Source organism: Cariama cristata, unplaced genomic scaffold (genome assembly GCF_000690535.1).
Source record: "Cariama cristata isolate BGI_N322 unplaced genomic scaffold, ASM69053v1 scaffold41629, whole genome shotgun sequence".
Taxonomy (NCBI): domain Eukaryota; kingdom Metazoa; phylum Chordata; class Aves; order Cariamiformes; family Cariamidae; genus Cariama; species Cariama cristata.
Genome location: NW_009638218.1, coordinates 732 through 10,786, shown reverse-complemented (window position 1 = coordinate 10,786; position 10,055 = coordinate 732). Strand labels below are relative to the sequence as shown.

General features: G+C 42.9%; 1 protein-coding gene across 1 annotated transcript; it reads left to right on the top strand.

Annotated features, from left to right (window-relative positions):
- Positions 1-44: 44 nt before the first annotated feature.
- DDX51 (DEAD (Asp-Glu-Ala-Asp) box polypeptide 51) lies at positions 45-9,667 on the top strand (the record flags this gene model as incomplete). The annotated part of the gene is made up of 15 exons (XM_009708625.1): positions 45-287; positions 699-943; positions 1,071-1,221; positions 2,704-2,849; positions 3,173-3,244; positions 3,432-3,538; positions 4,080-4,188; positions 4,824-4,969; positions 5,696-5,894; positions 6,540-6,655; positions 6,748-6,864; positions 7,807-7,908; positions 8,383-8,446; positions 8,661-8,795; positions 9,641-9,667. Coding segments are annotated over 15 exons (1,979 nt in total), but the record flags the coding sequence as incomplete, so codon positions are not given.
- Positions 9,668-10,055: the final 388 nt, after the last annotated feature.

The window sequence follows — 10,055 nt, the reverse complement described above, 5'->3', positions numbered from 1 at the left end:
GGAGGCGCAGCCCGTGGGAGGGGGAGGCGAGCTGTCCGGAGGAGCCGGCCCAGGGGGCGTGGGGCTGAGCCCTGGGAGGGAACCCGGGGAAGGAAAAGGAAAGAGGAAGAGGGGGGGTGAAGAGCAGAGCTGTGCGCGAGGAGAGAAGAAGCTAAAGAAGAAACAACAGCCTCGCAGCTCTTCTGAAGAAAGGGCGGGTACTGAGGAGGCAGCAGATGGCAGCACTCCCTCGAAAAAGAAGGAAAATAGAAGAAAATCAAAAGCGTGGCCAGAGAGGACTGAAGCAGGTAATGATAAACTGAGGCCATAGGATTTTGATTCATTGTGATTGACAGTTTTCCACAGAAAAGTATACACAAGTTGCTCTTTGAGTAACTTGCCAAATTTACCTGATGATAAATTTTGTTTTCCTCTACTTAATATGTTCCCAAAGTAATTTCTTTTTTATGGGAAAGCCCCATATTGGAAACTTTGAGGATCAGTTTAGTGTAAGGGAAGGAGGGAAGCATGTCACCTCAGTCTTTAGTTACCTCCATACCAACAAAGAAATGTTTGGCTTTTGCACTTGCATTTAGGAAGAAAAAGGAGCTTGCAAGTCGTTGCTTAAGTCCTACATTGTAAAATGTTCCCTGCATCTCTTTTCTGTATGTTAGCACGTTCTAACCTGTAGCTTTGTATTCCTGTAATCCAAATTCCAGATTCCGAAGAAGACATCAAACAAAAGGAAAACAGAAGCAACTTTAAAACTAAGTCTCCTAAAAGGAAAAAGAGAGCTGAGGAAACAGAGGGAGCTGAAACAAGGGAGAAAGAGAACAGTGAAAGAGCTGAAGGAAATCAAAGCACAAAGGAGGAGCTGTCCTTAGCAGCCTCAGAGGAAGAGGCAAATTCTCTGCCCTCCAGTTTGGTGGTTCTTGGAGACTACGACAGAAAGCCTGTGCAAAAGGTAACTAGCTTGACTGAATTTTGATGATGGCTAGGAAGGAACATGCATCTTACCAGGTTATTTTATGTATGGCATTGCCTGTTTGATAACATGAATGCTTTGTTATTTTCCTTTCCCCCCCTCTCAGGTTCAGCCCTTCTTACCACAGTGGCTTGCTCAACCCAAACTAGTGCAAAAACGTATCAAAGATAATCTAATTCCAATCAGAGATGTCCCAGGAATTCATCCCCGGCTGTTGAAAAAGCTGCAAATGAATGGGATAGAGTCCTTTTTTCCAGGTACCTTGTTTCTTTCTAAATTAACTTATGTAGTTCCTGCAGTCTCTTGCTGTATATTTTATGTACTCAGTGAAGTAAAATATAAAATAAAAACAAGTTTAATGCATGGAAGTGATTGTACTAGTCTTAACCCTTCATTTTCAAAGCTTTATCTAGGCTGAGTAATCGAAGTCTGTTATCTAGTCATAAATGCAGCTCCACAAAATACGGTGGCTTGCAGTAATAGCTCACAGCTGCCAAGAGAGGGAGGTCTTACTGGTGTCCTCCCATTTTTCCCCATTATGCCAGGCACATGCTTTAGTTCCTTGCTTTGCACCGTCTCTGCTGCTAGTCAGGCCTCTCTGGGAACCTGTTCAACTCGTTAAAGCAGCAAAAAAATCTCTTGGTTTTCCATTATTTTACCAGTTTTGCAAACAAGTACGGCAAGTGCCAGCTCCTAAATAAGTAGAAAGCACAACTGGAAGCAGGAATAAAGAGAGGAAGCAATGGGAGAGGAAGGAAGAAGGTTGATCTTCAGTCAGTTACTTGTTCTAGCTGAGATTGGAGGCTTAGACTGTATCAGAGACTCATCAAGGTTACACTGGAAAGCCAGCATCTGTCTTCTCTTTTAAAGTATGCTGTTACATAACACTTTAATGTAAATGCTATTGCTTATTTTGTCCTGGGAGATCTTAATAGGTTGCTGATAGCAGCTTCTTGTGTTTTCTCATAAATCAAGTCCAACTTATGGCACTTGATAGTAGGTGAATCAAGCAGTGTCATGCTCCGTCTGGTAAAGATGGTGTCCACTGAAGTCATACGTCATATGCATCACTGAGTATGGTCTTGCCACAGAGCTAGATCTCCTGGCTGCTAAACCTTGTAGCTAAACCAAAGTTGGCCAGTTTGTCAGGGCTCGTCATGGAGCAGGGAAAGGAGAGAGTTCATGCATGACAGCCAAAGCTGTTGTCTGTACTGGACTGTTTGCTTCAGTCGTTGTATATTCTTCTGCAGCGAACTTGACTTACTGCAAAGCCTATAGCAGTTGTGCATTTTGCTCCTTGGCAGATAAGGCTGCATTGCCTTGTGGCTTATTCTGTGTTTATGTAAGAGTAATTTGTGCTTCAATGAAAGGATGCTTACAGACAAATAGTCATAGGTTTTAAATCTGCCCAGTACTGTCTTAACATGAGAACAGGATGACAGCTGTGAGTTGAAAACAGCATTTAACACAGTAACATCCTAGCTGAGCACTAGAAATAGCTGAATGCTTGGAGACAGAAATCTCTGTATTCAGTGCTGTTCCCATAAGTGAACAAGAACCAGGGAAACCCAGACAGCATCTCTATTAAGAGCTGGTTTTGGTTTCTTCCTCTTTTATGTCTGTAGCAACAACAGCACAGATGTGGAAAGATTCAATGTATATCGTTGCTTTTCTGGATACACTGGTTTTAGTGCCATTCATTAACTCTGTAGTTTATGTTTGTTTCTGTTTTTGTTCAGTTCAAGCAGAGGTGATTCCTGCTATTCTACAGAGTGCATCCAATGGGTATTTGATGGGGCAGGGAGGATATCGCCCCAAAGACATCTGCGTCTCAGCACCTACTGGCAGTGGTAAAACCCTGTCTTTTGTCATACCCATAGTACAGGTGAGTTTACCCCCACTGAAATTATCTGGAGGGAAAATGCTGAAATTGCTTTTGTTCAAGCAAAACATGAACTTAGAAGTAGGTCAAAAAGCCAAGGAATTTGTGGATGCAAAGCAGCAAATTTTTAGCTTGGAGCTGTCTGAGTTCACTTCGTCTCAGAAAGCAGGCATGGTGTGAGGAGTTGGGAGGATGGGGGGGAGTAAAATGAGAACATATAACTTCATGAGGGTGTGTCAAGCCCATCTCTTCTCACTAGGTTAGATACAAGAACCCACTTCTCTCCTCACTGCCTTCAGAGACTCATTTGGCCTTTGTTTTGGCAGGTTCTGCTAGACCGAGTAGTTTGCCAAGTACGAGCACTGGTTGTTCTGCCCACCAAAGAACTGGCACAACAGGTATGTGGCTCTTCACCTTCTCTCTGAGCAGAACTGGGCCGAGGGAAAGGCTGGTGCAGTCAGTACTTTGCTTGGCTGTTCTGTGAAGCAGGCTGAAGACCCGTCGGTGGGTTTGATGATGTTAGAGTAATGGAAAGTATTACTTTAACTGATTTTGTTGTGGGTAACAAAGCCTATCTCTTTGCAGGTGAGTAAAGTGTTCAACATTTATACTGACGGGACAGGTCTGAAGGTCGTTTTGATTACTGGCCAGAAGTCTTTTGCAAAGGAGCAGGAGATGCTTGTCCAGAAAAAGTAGGTTAAAAGGTCTTTTGATAAGGTTTATAGAGATTGTAAACTATTTAATCTCAGTAAACAGAGGTCAAAATGTAGGCTATTGCATCACACCATCATGCAATAACAATTTTGGGTAGTTGGTTTATAAGCTAGACGCTGGTTGTTCTGTCTCTGTCAAAGTGCCTGCTACTACCCCTTTTTTGTGATTATTATGTTTTACTAGATTTTTGGGGTTCTTTACCAGCTGAGTAGAATGTAAATGTTTACCTTATACCCACAGGTACAAATGATTGTTATGGGATTTTGCTGCAATTAAGTTTTTTTTAAAAGCAACGAAGAACGACACTTTCTGTTTAAAATGAGGCGGTACAATGGAGAGTAGGGTTTAGTGTCCAGCACTGCCTTTGCATGCTCTCCAGAGTAAAGTGCATATTTGAATTTTATTATTTCTCAGTTAATTGAATAGTAGGAAAATCTTAAGGTGTGCTGACCAAGGATCTCTGTTACATGCTTTATGGTGTAGGGAGAAACTTAACTGATAGGCTGCTTGTTCTTTCAGAGTGACGGGCTACTGCAGCCTGGCCGATATTATTGTGGCTACACCAGGGCGGCTCACGGACCACATTAACCAGACACCGGGATTCAGCCTGACGCAGCTTCGCTTCCTGGTGAGTCAACTCCCCAGGTCTCCCATCTTAGTGCAGTGTCTGTTACTGCTGTGCTTCCTGCTGTGTGCTTGCATGATACATAAAAACATCTCTGTTGGAACTGTTAAAAGGGCCTGGTCTACACTCCAGATTGCTCAGCCAGCGGTCTCAAGATGAGATGTTTTATTCCAACTCGTGACACCCAAGCATCCACCCAGTTCCCCTTCCCTCTAAGCCTCTTGCAAACACAAACTCAGTGTAAAGCCTTATTGGTCAAGGTCAGGTTAAAGTCTCAGACTGTCATAGCTTCCACCATATGGGGGTCTGTGCAGAGACATAGTTGCAATCTTATTTAGGATATGAGGATTTTTATCTCTTGCTGGGAGACATGGATTGGATTTATGTGCAAATGAACTTGTATGTAGTTTGAGTGTCAGGCTAGCTACTGAGCCACTGAAACAAAAACGAAATTCAGTTTTGGGGTAGAAACTTCTGTCTTCATTGGAGGAAGGATGGGTGAAGAAAATAATTATGTTGACTAGAAGCTTCCATTATCTCACTTCTGGCTCACTTGTTATAGATACTGAAGGGAAATAAAAGCTGCCTACTGCTGGACAGTATTTAACAAGTTGTGGTTTTCATCCTTGTGAATTCAGATTGTAGATGAAGCTGACCGTATGATCGATGACATGCACCAGAACTGTCTGAACCAAATTGTCAAAGCTGCATTCCAAGTAGAAAATGACTCTGGCTCCAACATGCTTTTTCAGAGGACCAAACCAGGGCCTATAACAGCAGCCAGGTAAGTTGCAGAGTGCATTTCTTTGAACAGGTAGCATGGATGCCAGCACTTAGATGTCACTGCCCTGCTTCACAGTACTCTCTCGCAGGTGTTCTCAAAGCTTGCTCACTCTGAGAAATGTCTGCCAAAGTAAGGCAGCTGTTTTTTCACAGCTTGAAAAAGCGGGCAGTGAACAGCTGATGCTAGGGGGTATCTTTTAGACTGAAGCCTAGGTATTGTTTTCTCCAAGCTTTCCTTAACTAGACTAAAGGAGCATCAAAAGAATGCACAGATATTGCAAGTCTGTGATTCATTTGCACAGTAACTATAGCAATGCCCTCTAGCAAGGTGAGTAATGGATTTGAAGGAAAATTCTTGGAATTATCTATCCGCAGCTGCTCTTTTCATACAGTATGGTGGAGATGTGTCAGAAACTGAGATCAGCGACCAAGGAAGGAAGCAACTAGAATGAGGACATGGGTAACTACGATGCAAGGATGTGCGCGGGGGTAATGGATGAGGGTTGTGCGGTTGGTTGAAAGCACTGATCAGTACTGGCTGTGAACTCCACCATAAAAACTCCACTGTAAAACAAGGGTGGAAAAGAGCCTACAGGAAAAGCCCAGGGCATGAAAAGAGCATCAAAAAGAGTTAATTGCTTCCCTCATAACATCATCTGAAGGCACTTGTGGAGGAACTCCTTTGCCCCGTCCTCAAAGCTCAGTTTCCATGTGCTGTTTATTACAGCTCCTGCTGTCCTCAGATACCCTTACAGAAACTGCTGTTCTCAGCCACACTGACTCAGGACCCAGAGAAACTGCAGCAGCTGGACTTATTCCACCCTCGCCTCTTCACGTCTGTCTATTCTGAGAAAAAAGCACTGGGAGATGGAACAGAGACTGAGCAAGATACGAATAAGAAATACACACTCCCAGAGGGGCTATCGGTATGACATTAATTCTCTTGAATAAGTTGTACTTGAAGATGTGTTTAACTGTGGAGTATCTAGTTATGTTCTTGCGCTGTAAACAAATATGCCTTCCCTGTGGCTCCTTGCATTACAGAGGTGCTGAGCAAAAGTGGCTTTGGGAGTATTTATGAACCAGAGAGCTGTACCTTTGGGCATTTGTTTTCTCATTGTTTAGTGTTCATTTGGTTAAGACTGGATTATTTTTTTTTTAAAATTAAACTCTCTCATGCAGAATTAAGTTTACCAGCAATGGGGAGCGGAGATACGAAGTAATGATAATGTAGTAGCATGTGACAACTATCCGTATGTGTAATATGCATTTCAAGGCGTGTAGATACAGGTCACCCTGTAGACGGAAAGGCAGTGCATGTTGTTACTTGCCGTGGAGAAGTGAGACCATTAGAACAACACAGATCTCCTGTCTCCTTCTGCTGTATCCTCCCAGCCTGTAACTGTGACTTTTTCTAAAGGGGGTGGCATTGTGGGGTCTGCTTTTGCTCCTGTTAGTTAATTGTGAAACATCCAAGCCGATGTAGGTCATGGACAGGTAGCGGGTTTCAGAGAAGACAGCCTTGGCAAGAAGTAATTTTTCTGTCTGTGCTTCTTCCCTGTTGACTGCAGCAATGTTACGTGCCTTGTGACCTGAATTCCAAGCCTTTGCTCCTCTTGCATTTCATGCTGACAATGAAATTTACCCGTGTGTTGTGCTTTACCAACTCCAGGGAAGCTTCTCACAGGTGAATATCTTAATGAGATCACTATAGTAGGTATCTGACAAGTAATGTTACAGAGGTAATGAAGTGACTGTTTCTATCCTGCTTACCTACAGATTGTTTCTGCTGGTTCAGGCCTTTGGTGGAATCACTGTGGCTGAATTTTCTTCTCGGTTACCTCCAAATGAGAGACAGAGAACCATGAAGGAATTTGAACAAGGAAAAATACAACTGTGAGCATCTTAAATGAGTTTCCTGCATGTCTTCCAACATAGGCTATTTCCTGTCTGAAAAGCTCGGTAGAACCAAGAACACAGTTAAATGGGGTGCTCTGTAAAACAGTGTGCAGGAACCAACTTGCAGAATGGGTGTAAGACTTGAACTTGTGACTTTTGAATTGTTTACCCTGCGTATAACCTGTTCTAATCTAGCTGTACTCTGAATTTCTGTGTGTTATTTTATAGCAAGCAGTAAATCTAGCTGCTTGTTCATATAGTTGCCCAAAACACATACAGTTCTGAAAATCTTAAGTTTAATGTGTGTGCTTGGCATCTGGCGCTTGTTTGAAGAAAATGGATGTTGGTGCTAGAACTATATATAGTATTAGTGCTTCCTACCAAAGAAATCCGTGATCAGACTGACATACAGATGTACTTCTATCCATGTGTTTGATTTGCTTTGTGATTTCGGTAGCTGTATGGGATTGCATCTGTGGAATGTCTCTGGGAAGAAGATAAATACTTACTTTCTGGATTTTCTTTTTATCCAAACCGGGAGTTTAAATTCCTCCTTGACTACTGGAATTTTGCACCTCACTGTCTGCATTCAGTGCCTTTATGGAACATTCAGATAGCTTGCGGTTTTGTAACCTCCAGTGTGATGGGAGCCATCTGGCTTAGTGTCGCATGCTTGGAGAACCTGGAAACACCCAGTAACTTTCCATGCACAGCAGTAGGTGACAAGCCTGTAGTGATGCTTGGAGGTCTGTGAGCAGCTAAGAATGCCAGCGATAATGAGTGACTTAAAATGCTGCTGTCATGCTCAGAGGTCGGAGGGTGGCTGCCCAGCTTGAACAGAGATTAGCAAGAGTTGTGCTGTGTTCACTTGTCTTTCACTTGTGTGTGTAGTGCAAGAGATGTTACCTGAAAATGACTATATAATACATTTAAAACCAGGTTAATCAGCACAGATGCCACTGCACGAGGGATTGACATTAAAGGAGTAAATTATGTCATAAACTATGATGCGCCACAGTTCATCAGGACATATATTCACCGGTAAGACAACAGGAGCAGAAGGAAGATATCTGATCTTGGTTTACTTTGAAATATTTAGCAAAGGTGACATGCACTTAAAAGGGTTTTTAGCTTTGGATTTTTTTTTTTACTTTAATATGCAAATAGCTTTCTAATCAAAAGTAAGCCCCATAGTATCACCAGAGTAATGCAGTATTGAAACAGAGAACTAGCACCCTTTAAAGAAAATGTATTTTACAGGAGCTAGAAGTACTGTCCTGGACATCATCGCGTATTGGGTTTCTAGATGTTCAGAAAACTGCAGCAGCTGTGACCTAGCCCTGGAGACATTCATCCTCTGTTAACATTTAGCTAGTCCTGCTGTGCTAACCTCAAAAACTTGGAAATCAGACTTTCTTAAATCTGGAGAATTTCAGAATCGTCAGGCTCTTGGAGCTAATAATGGCAGTGACTATGTGGCTAAACTGAATTGACACTACTCTTTTTGGTTTTCAGAGTTGGAAGAACAGCTCGTGCAGGAAAAGCAGGTGTCGCTTTCAGTTTGGTCCTTAGAATTCAGGTTTGTCGTTGGTGTGGGATTCATGTGATAAGGATGCATGCAGGGGCATAAGGAACATAAGGTTCATATTACTTCCCACCTTTTCCAGTCAGCTGAGCTTTGTACTTGGAAACTTCAATTATTTCCTGACTAGGCAGCATGTCCCAAGTTGTGCTTATTTTCTAGCTGGTGGGCAGTGGGGTGTCTCATCTCCTGTGTCCGTTTTGTTATGCAGGAGCGTAGGTTTCTGCGGATGTTGAAGGATGCCGGCATCCAAGACATAAAGAAGCACCCAGTGAAGGGCAACTCTTTAAAGCCATTGGTGCAGCAATATGAGGAAGCTCTGTGTAAGCTCGAGAAGACAGTCAAGGTAATTGAAACAGGGAAGAAAATAAAAAAGTCAAACTACAGCTTGCACAGTTTATTGCAGCTCACGACTAGCACAAGTATTAGTGTCCAGGATCCTTTCCTTGAACTGAGACGTTTCTATTTCAGTGCGAAGGTAGCGTTTGTGGATGCATCGTTATGAAATACTCAGGGTGTGAAGGGCAGAAAGAGGTTTTCTGTTAAAAGAAGGGTAGGCAGCATCCCTGGAGGTATTTAAAAGACATGTCAACCTGGTGCTTAGGGATATGGTTTAGTGGTGGACTTGGCAGTGTTAAGTTTGCAGTTGGACTCAATCTTAAGGGTCTTTTCCAACCTAAATGATTCTATTCTATGATTTGTGGTGTTTCCTTTTCTATTCTGCCTTTCTCTTTACCTCTAGAGCTGGGATTTTGGCAGCTACCCAGAGGAAGGCAAACAAAACGCAGAGGTTAAACCTTTTCTCATTACAGAGTTTTAAGACTGTAATTTACAGCTATGCTGACTAAAAGTTGGATATTCCAAGCCAGGAAAGCATTTTCTACAGGCCCTCCTTTATACACCAGTGGAAAGGTTGAGAGCTTTCAGACGAAAGCAGGCTAGCATTTAACTTGCCGGATGGGTAGATGAGGGATCTGTAGTAGACTTTCTGTGCTGTATGATTTGTGCAAGTGTTCTGCTCTCTACTTTGAAGATTCCTGATAAACATCTGACCTTGAAAAACAATGATTTTGAATTGTAGACAGGGAATGTTTGAGAACTGGGGCAGAAAGTATTATTGAATTGTCCTGTTGTTCCCCAAAGTCCCTTCTGTGTGACTTCAGTCACCTTCTCACCTTTAATTTTGAACAGAATGAGCGAGCGGAGAAACGAGCCTGAATGAATGGAAGCTGAGAAGGTCATGTTTCATGGTACTGAAGCTGCTGAGTGGGGTAGGTCATGGACTACTACCCAGCACGGTAACAACGAGGCATGGTCCCTGAACAGAGCTGAACGGTTGGCTCCTCAACCTTACCGTATCCGAAGTCAGTTATTACAGGCCTCATTCCCCTTTCAAGGACACTGTGAACTGGTTTAAAAAAAAAGAAAAAAAAATAAAATTGGGGGATACAGTTGTCTTGGAGAGGATTTTGCATCATATCCTACTGGCATATGCAAAACTACTACTAGTGAGGAGAAAAGCTGTTACACAGCTCTTGAGCGAGGGCCTGATGGAACTGCTGGCATCCAGCTGTGAGGGCTGTGCCCTTGCCTCTGACCTGGGACA